Source organism: Alternaria alternata (assembly GCF_001642055.1).
Source record: "Alternaria alternata strain SRC1lrK2f unplaced genomic scaffold CC77scaffold_10, whole genome shotgun sequence".
In the NCBI taxonomy this organism is placed as follows: Eukaryota; Fungi; Ascomycota; class Dothideomycetes; order Pleosporales; family Pleosporaceae; genus Alternaria; species Alternaria alternata.
In genome coordinates, this window is record NW_017306199.1 from 785746 (window position 1) to 801231 (window position 15486).

The 15486-nt window shown below is 51.7% G+C and overlaps 6 protein-coding genes across 6 annotated transcripts; 1 reads left to right on the plus strand and 5 right to left on the minus strand.

Annotated features, from left to right (window-relative positions):
• Nucleotides 1–413: 413 nt before the first annotated feature.
• On the minus strand, nt 414–1451 carry CC77DRAFT_1020449 (hypothetical protein). Its single transcript, XM_018525046.1, has one exon. It carries the CDS (start codon nt 1359–1361, stop codon nt 636–638), a length of 726 nt encoding a protein of 241 aa, XP_018386226.1. The 5' UTR covers nt 1362–1451; the 3' UTR covers nt 414–635.
• A 564-nt stretch (nt 1452–2015) lies between these two features.
• On the minus strand, nt 2016–4083 carry CC77DRAFT_1020450 (Metallo-dependent phosphatase). Its single transcript, XM_018525047.1, has one exon. It carries the CDS (start codon nt 3885–3887, stop codon nt 2163–2165), a length of 1725 nt encoding a protein of 574 aa, XP_018386227.1. The 5' UTR covers nt 3888–4083; the 3' UTR covers nt 2016–2162.
• A 41-nt stretch (nt 4084–4124) lies between these two features.
• On the minus strand, nt 4125–4828 carry CC77DRAFT_82328 (hypothetical protein). Its single transcript, XM_018533315.1, has one exon. The coding sequence runs from the start codon at nt 4585–4587 to the stop codon at nt 4186–4188; it is 402 nt and encodes a 133-aa protein (XP_018386228.1). The 5' UTR covers nt 4588–4828; the 3' UTR covers nt 4125–4185.
• A 241-nt stretch (nt 4829–5069) lies between these two features.
• On the minus strand, nt 5070–8435 carry CC77DRAFT_1031191 (cysteine proteinase; the record flags this gene model as incomplete). The annotated part of the gene is made up of 3 exons (XM_018526645.1): nt 5070–7666; nt 7717–7903; nt 7950–8435. The coding sequence occupies 3 exons, from the start codon at nt 8433–8435 to the stop codon at nt 5070–5072; spliced, it is 3270 nt and encodes a 1089-aa protein (XP_018386229.1).
• Nucleotides 8436–10570: 2135 nt separating this feature from the next.
• On the minus strand, nt 10571–12886 carry CC77DRAFT_962901 (FAD-binding domain-containing protein). The gene is made up of 4 exons (XM_018535656.1): nt 12434–12886; nt 11988–12374; nt 11585–11932; nt 10571–11535 (listed from the first exon to the last, which is right to left on the minus strand). The coding sequence occupies exons 1-4, from the start codon at nt 12626–12628 to the stop codon at nt 10810–10812; spliced, it is 1656 nt and encodes a 551-aa protein (XP_018386230.1). The 5' UTR covers nt 12629–12886; the 3' UTR covers nt 10571–10809.
• A 925-nt stretch (nt 12887–13811) lies between these two features.
• Nucleotides 13812–15171, plus strand: CC77DRAFT_1050181 (hypothetical protein; the record flags this gene model as incomplete). The annotated part of the gene is made up of 2 exons (XM_018527615.1): nt 13812–14874; nt 14927–15171. The coding sequence occupies 2 exons, from the start codon at nt 13812–13814 to the stop codon at nt 15169–15171; spliced, it is 1308 nt and encodes a 435-aa protein (XP_018386231.1).
• Nucleotides 15172–15486: the final 315 nt, after the last annotated feature.

Consider the following 15486-nt stretch of genomic DNA (forward strand, 5'->3'; position numbering starts at 1 on the left):
TACACGTCTCGTGACGGCCCGTTGCGACCCACAACAATTTAGATGCAGAACCACTCCCCAAAACCATTGGTGAAGTCTCCGATAAAGCTGCCCTGATCAGCCAGATGCGGGGCACCTGGCAGCCGGTTCATGATCGGACGTGTCGGGATGATCGGAGCAATTTCCTCAGGTCGCTACCTAGGTACTCGGATAGTCCGCCCACCGGAGGGGATCCGCCCTGAAGGGTGTCGCTTGCACCAGAGAGGTCCAAAGATGGCTGACAATCTTGTAAGTCAGATTGTCCGCTAGAAGAAGTTTATTGTAGATCTGTGCGAAAAGCGTGTCGTCGTAGGTTGGTGCTACCTGGATCGGTAACCGCGTGACGTCACGCGTCGAAATTCTGAGGTCTCCAGCTAGCTTCACGAGCTTCGCAACCATCGTTCGGACATTTCACTGCATAAAAGTGTCCCACCGGATTTTAAGAGTGCTTGTGATGATGCAATACTCGCTCGTCGTATTGCTCTATGTGCAGCATTTGCGTATCACCCCTTGTCCAGCCCGTCCACGACGCGCGCCAGCTCAAAAACAAATCATCATTCCAGTACCCAGCCTTTGGTCAAGGTGTCACTACCTTCACTACTGCCCGTGTGGGCCAGCTACGAGCCAATACTCAAGACCTCCCACTTCTGCGACACAACTACCGAGCGCAGCGTCAAGATCTTACACCCACGATGCGCACGCCTTCTCCTTGCAATGTGAGCCTTGAGATCCTTCTGTGTGTTGTTGGGCGGTGCCATCCTCGCTTTCTTCTTCGGTGGAGGAGGGGCAACCATGTCTCTCTCCTGTCTTATTGAGCTTTCTTCCACATTGGTCGCACTGTGCGCGATGTCTTCTTTAGTAACCATGCCTGTTTTCACTGCAGTAACAGCTTTCTCGATGTCTTCTAAGCGACACAAGCCTAGCTTTGCTAACACCTCCGCCTCTACCTCTGGTCCATACGCCATGCGGAACTGGTTGTCGAACATGCGCTTCACGGCTAGGGGGCCGACATGCATCATCTTGCATGTTGGGAAAATTGCGAGCTCGAACTGCTGTGCCATCGAACGCAGGAGCGTATCGTCGACTTCGTCGCGGTCGATGATAGGAAGCTCATTGCGGAGCTTGCCGATGATATCGTGTTGCTGGTCGATGTTGAGGTTGGCGGCTTTGTACTGTTCGAATGTGTAGTCCGCAATACTCGGTTCGAGCTTTTCAGATGGGGTGACAACAGGTGGCGTAAAGGTAGGTGGGTGTGCAGGAGAGCCGAGCCTGATGTCATTTAGACCGCCTAGGCGCACTACGATCTTCCCTCTTTTGTCCCTGCTAATCTGACGGTTGAGCATATTGATATGGCGCGCTATTGGTTGAAATATCGAAATGACTGGTTGTGGAGGATCTAGGTAGCCGAAGATCTTTATAGACAAAAGGTGCTTTGCATATGAAGAATTGGCTTCTCCTTTCACCTCCATCTCCATGTGCGTCTACTTCTTCGCTTTCTGAAATCTTGAGGATTACGAATGGATCCGGAGTTGCACTCTTGTCATGATGACCGTTGCAAAGCACGATGAATCAATGTGGTTCGGCGTTTAAGTCCTGCTTCTGTACAGGTATCGCGAAAGCCGGAGTTGAAATCGTTGCATCCTACACTGCAAGCTAGATGTGATGAGATAAAGTGAACAAATACATGGGGTAGATAAGGCAGCATCACATCTTATCAATGCATGTGAGATATATATGTGGACAACATCCGGGTTTTATGAGCGCACTATAGGTCTTGGTAGCTACTCGCGGGGCTAAGGAATCAATAGCCGACATGCAAGGAAATAATTAAGTGAATCTGACAGTGTATGCGGTACAGGGTGCGCCTGAGCTACGTGCATTCCAGATTTGATAGGCTATAAGGTGCGCTGAAGCACAATCTTAGTTTGCTATCATTGTCAGAGATCAGACGAGATGACCACGGCTGGATGATCAACATGATATTTTGGTTGCGTATCGTCTCATTATATTTTCACAAGTGATCACATCAACGGCATTCAGACCAAATGACGCGTCTAACAAGTATTTACATGTTTAATTGAATGGTTTTGTTGTCTTATCATATGTAGCCATCACGCATATCATTCCTTCATATCAGTCTATGCTTAGAGCATGAATAGACTGGCGAGAACACCGAAGATGCTGGCGCCAACGGCGCCTTGGCCGAGACGGGCAGCTGCGTTGGTGGTCTGTTGAGGTGGCGCACCAGTTGTGGGTGAGGTACCGTTGCTAGTGCCGTTGCCAGCACCAGGGGTGTCTTCCCTCTGGCCGTCGACCTCCTCAATACGTCCGTCGAGCTCAATGTTAACCGGGGTCTGGCTCAAGATGTACGAAGTAAGAACTTCATCTTGAGTGTCCAAGGTGATGAAATCGGTCGATGGCTCGAAAAAGTTGTCACCTCCACCAGCGATAAAATCGAGAGTGACCATTTGGTAGGTGGTGTCGTTGTTCAGAGGCTCGTCGCCGATGGTGACGGAAATGAGCTTGGTGTTGTTGTCGTTCTCAGGGTTGTATTCCACCTTGATGCCAGTGCTAATCTGGAAGAACGAAGTGACTTCCCTTCCATTGCCTACATTGACACCAGTTACAATACCCTCGAGAGACTCCCAAAGAGTCTTTCCATCGATAGCAACCTGAACGATGGCGTTACCGAAGGGGAAAGAAGTCAAGACTTCGCCGCGGGTAATGTCACCCTGATCGATAGTAGCGCGAATGCCACCAGCGTTGATCAGAGCAAAGTCAACGTCGTCGGTGTTGTTCTTGCGGTAGGCGAGCATAGCATCGGCCATGAAGTCACCGAGCAAGCACTCTTGCTCTTGGCAGGTTGTCTGGTCAAGCTCAACCTCACTGGTACCGAGAACTTCAGCAGCGAACTCCTCAAAAGGAATGCGCCACTCCTCGACCTGCTCTTGAAGGTCCTCGTCCTGTTCGGTAGCGTTGGTAAGATGAATTGGGGCGCCGTTGTAAGCGAGGATCTTGCCCTGAGGGTCGTATGTAACATCAATGTAGCCGACGTATTCACCCCAACGGTAGGCAGTAACGATGAAGACTTCGTCGCCGTCCTGGTTCTCAACGATAGTCGGGTACTTGCCCTCAGCGTCTTCCATGTCGCCAAGAAGTGTGTGGCTGTGGCCACCAATGATGAGTTGAAGACCAGTGGTAGCTTTGGCAAGTTCCTGGTCTTTGTCGTAACCAATATGAGTAAGAGCAGCAATCCTGGTAATGTTGGTGGTAGCCTTGATCTTATCAATCGCGCCCTGAACGGCCTCAACGGTGTTGGAGAAAACCGTAGTAACATCAGCGTTACTCAGACTACCAGTTTCTTCAGCGGTGACACCAATGAGCGCCAAGCCGTGCTCTTCAAAGATAGTGTAAGGCTTGACAGTCTTGTTCACATTCTCATCCTGCGAATGCACGTTCGCACTGATGATGGGAAACGTGAGATTGACCAAGAATTCTCCTAGCTGGGCATCGCCGCCATCGAATTCGTGGTTACCCAGGGTCATGGCATCGAATTCGAGCTGGTTCAATGTCTCGGCAATCTTCTCGCCGCCGTAGAAGCTGTAGAACAATGTGCCTTGGAACTCATCACCAGCATTCAGCCAAAGACTGTCCTCGTAGTTGGGGCGTTGCTCTTCGATGACTGTCTTGACGCGCGCATAACCACCATAGCAACCTCGCTCTGGTCGTGTGCAATCGGTTCCTGAAGAGCTGAACTCGTCAAGATGAGCATGCACGTCGTTGATGTGGAAGAAGGCTAGGTCACGTGAGCAGAAGCAATGTTGGAGTCGAATATGCCGACATACAGATGTTGTAGTTGCCATCCGCATCGATGCCTCGCTTCACCATGCGTTTGCTGTATAGTGAATCTTCCGCTTGAGCGATCGCCGTCAGCGCCGAGAAGGCGACAAGGCCAGCGTTAGTCCCAGTGGCGAACTTCATCTTCACCTGCGTCTGGTGGAGTTGTTAACGAAAGGGTGAGAGGCGCGAGCACGACAGCAAGCTTGCATTATGGCGACCTGTCACTATATGTACCACGCGAACAAGGCGGACGTCTCCGCTGCAGTCACTCTCGCTGAGACTTGGCGGCCTTGGCAATGGCCGTGCCCCATTCTCGGCAACTGCCTCTTAGAGTTTGGCGCCCTGCGGTGTCTGATAACAATACGCCAATGAGAGACACACGTGCGACAAGTGCATACAAGATGCAGGTCCGTCGCATTTGAACCTGGATGTCGGCGTCGCTACATGTATGCAGTCTATGAAGGTTGCCGTTAACACGCGGGCTTGGTACGTACAGTATCCAATAAAGAGGTCATTTAAAGGCCTCACAGCACTGCTTTGGAACCGTAATATCCGGAGTCGAGGTTCTACTAATAGTAAGACGGGCGGACCGATGGGCGTGATAGCAATGCCGGCAACGATCCAGAAACGGTGTGCCAACCCCGGAATCCCCAAGATATGGTTTTCGGAGACTAGCGCCTCGGATTGCACATAATAGTGGGTGGGAAACACTGGGTAAGATGGATCCATATGGCGCTATAGCAATGAACTACTGCTAGCATCGCCACGGGCCGAAAACGGACCAGCAGACGCCAGGACACAAGGAACACAATACTACCATAACATCTATCAGCAACACAACCGTCATACTTTACCAGACTTTCCTACTTATCTCTAAGTCCTTGTGCAGCGCTGTGTTTTGCTTTCAGAATTCATTGTCATTAAATCAAGTTTCGTTCGCAGTGGAGTCTGACTTCACAGGTCCAGCGACGTTCACTGGAGCATAGCTGCGAGCGACGTGGTACATGTGTAATCGACAGCCATATGACGATTACGCTACAAGTACTAAGAGAGATGTCTTCAAGCGAATCAAAGCTAAGATTTAACGTACTATCCTTGATATGCAAACCCTTCCAAACACCAAGCTCGCTGGAAATACATGAAGCAAAATACCAGCCAAAACATCACCCAAATACGGTACACCTAGCTTCCAGAGTGAATTTACACCTTCCTTAACTCAGCGTCCCTTGACGACTCCTTTCCATGCCCGCCGGCGCAGTGCCAACATGGCTCACAAGCTCAGCCTCCTCGTCCCGATTCAACCGTGCGCTCAGCTCGTCTTCAAGACCAGTATTCCTCTTCCGCATCGGACTAGTGGCATCTGCAGCACTGTCGTCGACATCAAGCTCCTTCTCTTTACGTCTGACCGTGCCCATGGTCGTCACACTTGCATCATCTCCGTCAGACTTCTTTCTAGACTCTCCCTCGCCGTTGTGCACCTCGATCGTGACATCTGTATTGTCCTTGCTAAAGACGCGAAGCCCCACGACACACACGGCGTTCCAAGGATCGCGCTCGAATTCGTCTTCGTCTTCGATGTATGGGTAGCGCGCGCCGTTGTACCACACATAGCGAGGTTGGCGTTCTGAGAATATGCGGGGGATGTTGTCTTCGTCATCAGAAAGATCGGAATCGAGAGAGCAAGGGCCATCGATTTCAGAATCCCAGGAAGAGGAGTCCGACATATCCTCAGGTGAATGCATTCCGTTTTGAGCGCGGTGCGAGTAATCACTAGCACTTCGCCCACGAGTTACCTGGATACCAGGTCGGACACCAGGGATGGGAGTAAGCGTAGCCCGGCGCGAGGCAGCTGGTGATCGACGCTCGGGACGAGGGCTGAATGTCCTCTGGCCGGGGGTGCCAGGACGGAACTCATCGGTCATCGGAGTTGCAAGAGGTGTCGGTAACGGCGTAGGTATTGGTGAATCTGTCACCTGACCTTCGTTATACCCATCGCGGCCTTGGTAGGTGCCAGGCAGTTCGTTATTGTAACCACCACGGCCCTGGAATTCACCAGGCAACTGATTGTAGCCTCCCCTGCCCTGGAACTCTCCAGGCATATTTTGGTTGTAACCTCCGCGTCCTTGGAACTCACCTGGCATGTTCTGGTTATAGCCACCACGTCCTTGAAACCCTTGGCTGTGGGCGGCAGGAGAAGTTTGTGAGCTATGATAGCCGCTTCGCGCTTGGAGTGTAGTAGCCTCAGAGGTTGCGGCCCCGATACTATCACGATTGTAGCCGCCACGTCCTTGGAATGTTCCAGGAAGCGATGCGTTGTAGCCGTCTCGGCCTTTGTTGTAGCCTCCTCGGCCACCAAAACCGCCACCAGGGCTTGCTGAGCGTTCGCGATGTGGATCAAGGCTCGATGTGCGGCGATGCCTGGAAACAGCTTGGTGAACAGGCTTGACCTCTTCGTCGCCAGAAGTACGATTGTCTTCGTCAACGTTGATTCCAAGACCAGATAGGTCGTGTAGCTTTCTCTCGACTTCTGCCATCTCGCCGGATCGGTTTAGCTTGCGCGTCTCTTTGGCCGCTTTCTTCTGTTCGCGCAGCTCCGCCTTTCGGCGCAGCCTCTTACGACGTTCATGTGCCAGCCTGAGCTCAGCCTTCTTCCGCTCGGCCTTTTGCTCTTTCTCACGCTGTGCCTTATCCTTTTCTTGCTCTCTGAACTGCCCTTTGGCATGAGCAAGGTCGTAGGAAAGACCGATCGCAAGGAGCTTCTCGCGCCGCTTGGTGCATGTGGCCCGGATGACTTCATCCGGAGTTGGGTTATCTGGGATCCGCGTTGCTTTGATCTTGAGCAGGACAGTGTAGTTGCCAGCCTCGAGGTCCAGCTCTGTGGAGACAGAGCGCTTCATGTAATATGTACCGTTGCTGCGAACGATGTATTCTTCTTCATCATCCTTGTGGAGACGAAATTGCAGATTGAACTCATACTGCCCTTCGAGGCCTTGGTAGTAGCGATCATCAAGCTGACTGAGGACAATGACGACAGGGCCACCTTTAGCGAGGTGTATCCTGAACTTGGTGTCAAGGTAATCGACGCTCCAAGGAACGTTGACACTGGTCCATTGTTGAGACACCGTCCATTCCGGGCCAAAGAGCCTAGTGCGATCGAAGTGTTGATATGTGCGCAACAGGTCTTTGTAGGAGATCCAGAAGACACCATCGTCACCGAACTTATGATCAAGCTTCTTCATCCATTCCGGAGTCCATTCTTCTGAACCATCGCTCCAGCGACCAGTCCACTCGGTCCGGCCCCAGGGGTTTCGAAGCTTCAGTAATCGCTGTCCATCGATCTCGCGTGCCTCCATGACAGAGTATGCATGTTTCTCCTGAATACCCTTGCGCGCACCGTAGATACCACCCATCTGGCCACACCCGAAGAGGAACGTTTTGTTGACGTTCATGAGCTCTTCACGCCAGAACTTGTCCTTGTCCAGGATATCGGTCGCAAAGACCTCTGACGTGACACCTCCGGTGAGGTCCTCGATGCCCTCCCCAACAAAGCCTCCGTCGATGGCACTGTAATCGCCATGTGCTTTGGCAAAGGCCTTCTCGAGCAATGGTAGCCACGTCTCGTTGGGGTCACTACATTGTGCAAAGTACAGCGCTCGCGAGCCAGTTTGCATCACCGTGCGGTATTCGTCTTCTGGACTCTTGCGGTTCTGAAGCTCCAGCCAGTGATAGCGCTCGAGCTTGGCTTCGTCGAAATCTTCTTTGATGAGGTAAAGCTTGTCGTCGATAACCTCCGAAATCCATTCGCCATCTGAGACATGTTAGTCTGGAACCTATCCGAATGTGTAGTCGTGTCCTTACCTCTGTGAAAGACGAATCCGTAAACGCCAACCTTCTCGTCACGGGCAACGCACACCCGTTGTATTAACTCTTCCTTATTCGAGATCGTCGCTAGTGCTGACATAAACCAGCAGTCGCCGTCGTTTCCCTGTCGTACATCGTTCGCTGTAGCGCCGCCAATGTAGAATCGTGGGTCGTCGAAGATGTCCTGTGACGAATGAGCCAGGTTTTGTTATGGTCTGTGGTATACATACCTCAACTCTCTTGACCGATAGAGGATGGAAATCGGTCTTTTCTTCATTCAGCCCAGTCAGACAGTCTGCTGGTGTATCCGGAAAGGCCTGCGATCGTTTGAAGTCTGCTTCGATGTCGAAATGTGGATCTCTGTACTTTTGATTCAATCGCCGGCATTCCTTGACGATCTTTGCGACCTTTCTGGTACAGGCTTCTTTGGCTTCCTCGTATGACGCAAGCGCATTGACGCCGGGTATGGATCCTTTCGGCGCATGTGCGGCGGCGCGTTTCGCGTACAGGTTGTCGGGTAAGATCGTAAAGATCTTGCCAGGGTGTTTGGTCGTAAACTTGTTCCAGAACTCGTCAATGTTCCTCTGGGGCGCTTGTTTCCTGACTGGCAAGCGCGGCCGCGGCGCGGAGGCTGGCGTTTCCTGAACCATGCTGGGCGCGCGCGAGTGTGGCGTGGTGATGTTGATGAAGTCGTTGTGCGTACCATTCGATGCCATGATCAATTTAGTGCCAAATCCCCAATGCTCAGGGCTGGCGATCTTCCTTGGGGCGTATGACATCCATTGGGGGCTCTGCGGTTAATAAATGTTTAGCAATGACGATGTATTTCTCAGCCCCCAACGAAGCTGCACAGAAGTGCCATGTATGGTGTGGTATTTCGAGAGCCTGTAAGAAAAGAAGTGGGGCGGTCAGACACAAGGGCACTGCTCGGCGCAGCCGCTGGACCCCCGCTCGCCATGCCGTTGCGAATCAGCTGCCCGCGGAGCTCCCGAACCCATGTGTGCACTTCAAGCGTTCGGCGACACCAAAAAGCGGAGAGGCAGAATAACGGCCATCGGACGCAGCTGCATTGACCTGCGTCTTCAGCTGCACCCACGGCCAGTCGACGAGTAAGAGTGCTGTGATGGAACGCGATGCAGCAGGGAGGTTGTCGTTCTGTGGAAATCGCGCCAAAAGGCTAATACGTGCAGCTAGATTGGTCTTGGGGGCGGCCAACTAGCCGTTTCTGGTCGACTACGGCTGGAAGCCTGACCGACTTCTTGTCTTGTCACATCACTCAAAATTCGTCATCTGATTGTAGTTTGGAGGTGAGCGACTGTACTCGACCGTCTCCGAGTGCATGCAATAGTGATACTATGACGCTTTCCAATCCGTTGGCTCATCTTCACCGCACGGCGGTTGCGATGGTGTCATGTTGCGCGTCCTGTACAAGCAGAGCAAGGTCAATCTAAATCTGCTTGAAACATCTTTTCCGCAGTCCAGCTGCACCATGTATTAGGCATCTCGAGCTATTTACATCAGTGGCTCCGCTTCCATGCTACAGACAGGAACGACGAACACAACGCCGGCGTCATAATCGTTTAGAGAGTCTTCGACGCGGTGTCAGGGCCAACACGAGCACAACCCCGAAGCAGATACATCTGAGCGGGATGTTGTGTTTCTTCACGTGCCAGATGTGTGCCGAACTTCCATAGATAGGCTTCAGCGGCAGCTTTCCTTCCGCAAGCGTGGGCACGCTCACTAAGCATCTCGGTTCCGAGTCACCGGGCATGTCTCATTGCGTCCATGGTGCTGGAAACAATGTCGCTGCAATCTCGTGCTGTGCCTGCATAAGTGCGGACGCGCTGAAATTCTGTACCCTTCAGCAGCACACATGGTACGATGGATAGCAGAACGGCTATACCTCCGTCTGGCCGATGTCTCAATATGGTAAGAGGGTTAATGTCGTCAACGTACGAATGAGCATCGCCAACCGTAGTTAGGACTGCATGTAAGCCTTAGTAGCCAAGCCCTATGAGCGATGCTGCGAGAGTGCTGCATTCCCGCAGGGATGCGATCTCACCGTAATTTCGGCGAATGCAGCCAATAACGTCGCATGGTCGCATCTGACTCCACGAACTACGTTAAATGTCCTTCGAAACTACTACATGTGGGACAGTCCATGGGTCGGTAAATCTGTTGAGATGAGCACTGGCCTCCGACATTGGTGTTGTAACGTTCGTGCATGCGCTTCGACGTAGGCTGACTGTGCATCAAGTGGTTTGTAGACAAAGGGAAGTTGGCGGACGAGCTCCACAGCGTCTCGTGCCCTGGCGAGGCACACAGAGCCATGCTGTCGCGAGATCAGCCCCGGTTATGCAGTGATAACCAGGAGAACGAGCGGTAAACGCCTTGCAGCATACCAACAACGTCTTACCACCTAGAATAAAAGCTCATCCCTGTCTTGAAGTTACTCACCGTTCTGTACATCTGCACAGATAGTCATAGAAGACCTCGTGTATCGTCTGGATGCAGTAAATACCAAGTGCAAAAACGTGGGTCGACCACCAAGTATGCGCGGCCCGATCGGGTGTAAATCTAGATCCGTGTCGGCGACTAAAACTACTGAGCGTTTAGAGTCGTAAGGCTGAGTGCGAGGCTGAAGTCATGAGACATGGTGTGATGCTTGGCGCACATCCGTCGATAAGTAGCTCGGTACGCTAACCGACTCCTTCAATTACGTCATTGATATTCTGGTCAAGTCGCGAGGCATCTGAAATTCAAAATACTTCCAATCTCATTAGGGGGTTTCACTTTTCGATTTTATTCCCTTATTACCGATCACTCGAACAGTGTATATCACTCTGAACCGGCCACACTGAGAACTCGCTCATGAGTATGCACGATTGGCACCCCAGCATGGTGAAGCACTACGACGACAGTCATACAGCGAGAGCTCGGTGATACATCGAGCAAGAAACTAGAGTTGTAGTGCATTGGTTGGCGTTTGCGACGTTTTCGCCCGCATATGCAGCTAATTTTATCCTTTCACTTTCCCTAATTGCTACCACTCAGGACAATCAGGAGTTCACGCATTCGTCTAGAAACACGTCAGAGCTCTTCACCCCTCGCCAATGATATATTGGGGGTGTTTGCATTCGGTGCGCCCTTCACTAGCTTGAACCCGCCAGGCTGGAGGTACTGAAAGACCTGTTTCGGATCGTATCTCTTCGATACCTCCATCAACCGTTGCTTGTTCTTCACTCCATAGCTACCAATGGGGTCTTGATATTCGGACGCGTAGTTGAGATACACGAAGTCGTTGTCGAGGTTCCTCCTCTTCGCTTCTGCCTTCACAAGTTTGATGATGTTGGCAATCACCGTGTGGAACTTGGCTTCGTCTTCTTGGTTGTTCCAAGCCGCATTGAAGTTGAGTACAAAGTACGGGCCGTTTTCTGGATCAATGCCTAAAGCATTTCCACCGTTCTTTTGCATGGCTTTGGCTGCGCTCTTGGTAATGGGCTGAACAGCCATGATGAGCAAAATTTTCTCGACATCCGCGACAGTTGCTTCCTGCGCGTAAAATGTATCAACAATGAATTGGAGAAGTGGTCTGTCCATCTTCAAACTGATACCCCACCACGTTTGGTACGCCCCAGGCGCAGGCGCTCCCTGGTTCAAGAGGTCGGCCATCCCGGACATTGGTCGGAGGCCGGTGGTATCATCGATGGCGGTGATGTTACTCCAATTGGAGAAAACAGAAGCGTTAGCAATCGGTTTGGCGTAGTGCAGATTGGCGAAAGAAACTTTGCCGATCCCAGGCGCGCTGGCGAAAGTCTGTACATGTCAATCACCTGCGCAATAGGAGCAAACTAAGCGAACTTACGACAATTTGTGCGGCATCTTCGTCCTTGGCGGATCCAGTCACGGTGAACTCATAAATCGCATCCAGCACGGCTGGGGTTGCATCCTCAAGGTACACTCTCTGGCCTCCCCACATCTGGCCAAGAGGGAAGGCGTCAAGCTTGAAGTTCGTCACGATTCCAAAATTGTTGCCTCCTCCTCGCAGTGCCCAATATAGATCGGAGTAAGACGCTGCGCTAACGTTGATGGCGAAGCCGGATGCTGTAACCAGTTCAAAGCTGGCTACGTTATCACACGCCCAGCCGCGCTTGCTCGCGAAGTGGGATATGCCCCCTCCAAGGATAAGCCCAGGCACGCCTACAGGAGCCATCTGATACTATCGTCAGCAGAGCCGGTAAAGGATGGGAGGAGATCTGTATACTTACACGTCCACCCGCGACACTAAGACCATCTTTCTCGACAGCTTTGTAAACATCAATCCATCGAAGTCCAGGGCCAACGTCAACTGTTTGTTTGTCCGAAGCAACAACAGCTTGCTTGAAGTTTTCCATCGAGACCGTGATTCCGTCTTCAATGCTGGACGCACCAGCCCATGCCGCATGACCGCCACCTTTTACGGCAAAAGGGCATTGGTACAGTCTAGCTGCGAGTACCAATATTGAGAGGTCCAGAGTTTTTGTAGGCTTGAAGACACAGGAAGGTCGTAATGAGCCTTGTTGAGCAGACCAGTATCCCCCCGTGAAATTGCTATATGCGGTTGCCCCTTCAGCCAAGACTTTGTCACTGCCGAACAATATGGTTAAGGCGGCACACTGAAGCCAATGTTAGCTCGCGCCATATTGCAGGATCGTTGCGCGACGGTCAGACTAACAGCATGTGAGCATTGTGCATCCGAGGACCGTGAATGAAGTGTGTCTGCTGGCTCTGGCAGAGTTGAAACGTCAACGCCGAAAGTTTTGAGAGCCGCACTGATGTTGAAGTTCTGCGGCTCAAAAACGCTGCTGCCAATCTGCGCTGCAACGCCTGTAGCGAGAACTCCGATCGATATGGCACACGCGGCCCTCATCTTTGCGCGTCGCTGAGGTCAAAGAAAAAGAGAACGAAATAGCCGATGGTATACTCGCGACAGCGATGGTTGCCGTCGCTTTAAGAGGCAGGAGTAGGATTTGGGGGCTAAAGGGCGATTGCACTTGGCTGCTCCTCTCTGCATGCAGGGCGTAATCCGTGATTGCCCCCATCTGCAGCTCCTTCATCGGGAGGTGTCCAGATTCAGATTTATCCGTGTTGATCGGCGCGAGATCTGACTTTATGGGTAGTACGAGACTGTTTCAGGATTGCGTGAATGCGTATCTTTCGGTTCTGCAAGGCGCTCCATCCGACGAGCATTACGCTATACCCACCCTGGCATAGTGCGAGCTGGGGAAGGCCCTCGACCACCTAAGGTGGCGTTGCTATAGACAGCCCGAGTTACCGTTAATTCGGAGTTCTCTAGAGGCCATGAGTACTTTCGCCTTGCACGTGATTGTCACATACGCGATGGTGTTATCGAGACAAGTGCAAAAAGCTACGAAGCAAAGGGCAGGCCAGGAGGTATACGATGATGGTGCAAGAGTTCAGTGAGATCCATAGATACTGCAGTGCTAACAAAGCGTCGCCTCCTAAAGAAAAACAGCTTACACTTCTGACCCGCCAGACCTGCGGTTGTTCTCCAGATACGTTAGTGAAAGTGAAGGTGAATGTGGACAACAAGCAACAGCTGGGGTGATATCAGTGTAAAGCGCGCAGTCACCACAGCCATTTTATGCTGTATGCAAACTCTCAGCCAGCTGGGTTGTTTCCATATTTTCGGTCCCTATCTGTCTTATTATCTTCCACATTCACCTCTTATATCCTGGGGCGACAACAAGCAGCGCTATTGGTGCCGTGGCGACGTCGGGGAGCGTCAACGACACATACACTGTGCGCCCTTGCACTCCCTTTCACCTCAAACGCTCCCATGAAAAATCTTCAAGTCACTACGCGTTGTCATATATCCCTCAAGCTTGGTTCCATCCTGCACCTCGTCTCTATTCTAGATTTCTGTTATCACAACAACTGCAGTATCCCAACCTCGCAACCACCACTACTAGCTACGCATAATTTCTTGGGCATCATCGAAAGATTTCTGTCAATTTCCTGTCGCAAACAGTCCACGACGCCCCAAGCCTGGTGTTTTTGACTAAACCATCCACCCCTCCTAAGTGATCAAGATGCTTTCCAAGCGAGACAAGATCGGCCGGGAACCAGCAACTCATTCTTCCGCTCAAGATGTATCGAAGAAGACCAAAACAGACCAGAAAATACCACCCGTGCTCACTCCTCTTTCCGCGAATAAGCGCAAACGCTCCGCTGATGAGCACACCGCCGGCCCAGCTCTTATATCATCAGCCAAGAAGACAAAGCCAACTCCAAACAACACATCAACAAGCTCCAAGAAGCCTCTCGCGACCGCTTCCAAATCTTATGGATTCAAGTCAACTCTCGTCCCACGTGGCACCCGCAAAAAGGCCAGCATTGGCCACAAGGATGAATCCCTCCTCCGTATGGTCTGCGACTGCTCCACCACCAACAGAGTCACAGAGCTCCACTTCCGCAAGATACCTCACTCAATGATCGACTGGAACTCTGCCCACCACATCAGTAAGATCAATGCCTGGCGCAACCAGATTTACGGCCGTGCCGGTCTCAAAGCCCGCTCCGTCAGCTTGTGGTACGAGAAAGAGGAGCTTTGGTTTGAGCTGTACTTTCAACTTTGCATCGTGGAGTCGCGTAAGCGCGGTTTCTTACTACCTGGTAGTAGAAAGGTCCGCGATGCGTTCAATGCGACTTTCGTGGGCACTATTATTCAGGATAAGGCTGGAAATGACCTTCCGCCTCGTGCTGAACGCGAAGCCAACGCTTTTGCCTCGAAGTTCAACCGCATGTATCCTGTACTCAGGGCTCGTCTCAACAATTGTGTTTTTGGCAAGTCAGGAGATACGTACATGCCCAAGATTACGTTCAAGATGATGGAGAAATACAAGACTATGAAGGGGGAGATGGCGGCCAAAGGTGTCGAATGTGAGTCCGAGTATGCAGATCATCTTGAGGACTGGCGGCACTTTCTTTCGCATCTACCGGACCCTGAGGATGCCGAAATGCAGGACGTGGCTACAGAGGAGGTGGAGGATGTTGAGGAGATGGAAGCGAAAGAAGTTGACGCTGTCACTGCATTGATCAGTCTGTCGCACTCACCCATCAACTCACAAGTCGCACTCTCACCTACTGCTGGAGGTAAAATACACGTTCATGTATAACACACGCACCTTGACTGACCCAACCGCAGTGTCTTCTAGTATCGAGATCACCAACGAACACGCGACACCTGAGCTAACCTGCTCAACTCGTACCTCATTTTCGCACGCGGAAGAGAGTCCCTGTACCCCACCACAGCCAGCGCACGCCTTCGAAGGTCGCATTTACAATCCAGATGGTATCTACGGTTGCGATCACGGTACTGTCCATGAATGCAAGCAGCCGTCAGTTGCTAGCCCTTCCATTGAGACGCACGCTGTCGAGGATCACGTCTAAGTTAGAAACATCGGCGATGATATCTGGACGGCAGTCCACGTCACCATCTCCCACTCACCCTGGCTTTACATGGTCGTAGCCGCCTGAAAATGCTGGCTTACACATGGAGTTCATAACGCTGCTGGGTGTAGGGAGGACTTTCGCAACGTGGATGCTTTACTGGCCATTCTTCTCGATTTTCGCTTACTGAGAGAGTCCTTCAGATTGCTCTTCTTGTCATTCTGTTGTTACGAAACTTGTTGCGTAGTTGATACGGCATCCTGCGAAACTTGGTGTTATGTTGCAACGAAAACCGATTCTAGGTATGAGTGGCGC

Excerpts from the sequence above, each read along its gene's own strand:
- CC77DRAFT_962901 (XM_018535656.1), bottom strand. The coding sequence starts at position 12,628 with ATGAGGGCCGCGTGTGCCATATCGATCGGAGTTCTCGCTACAGGCGTT. Across the intron at positions 12,375-12,433 it reads ATGCACAATGCTCACATGCT|TGTGCCGCCTTAACCATATT; the intron begins GTTAGTCTGACC and ends CATTGGCTTCAG. Across the intron at positions 11,536-11,584 it reads AAGATGCCGCACAAATTGTC|ACTTTCGCCAGCGCGCCTGG; the intron begins GTAAGTTCGCTT and ends TGACATGTACAG.
- CC77DRAFT_1020450 (XM_018525047.1), bottom strand. The coding sequence starts at position 3,887 with ATGCGGATGGCAACTACAACATCTGTATGTCGGCATATTCGACTCCAA.
- CC77DRAFT_1020449 (XM_018525046.1), bottom strand. The coding sequence starts at position 1,361 with ATGCTCAACCGTCAGATTAGCAGGGACAAAAGAGGGAAGATCGTAGTG.
- CC77DRAFT_82328 (XM_018533315.1), bottom strand. The coding sequence starts at position 4,587 with ATGGATCCATCTTACCCAGTGTTTCCCACCCACTATTATGTGCAATCC.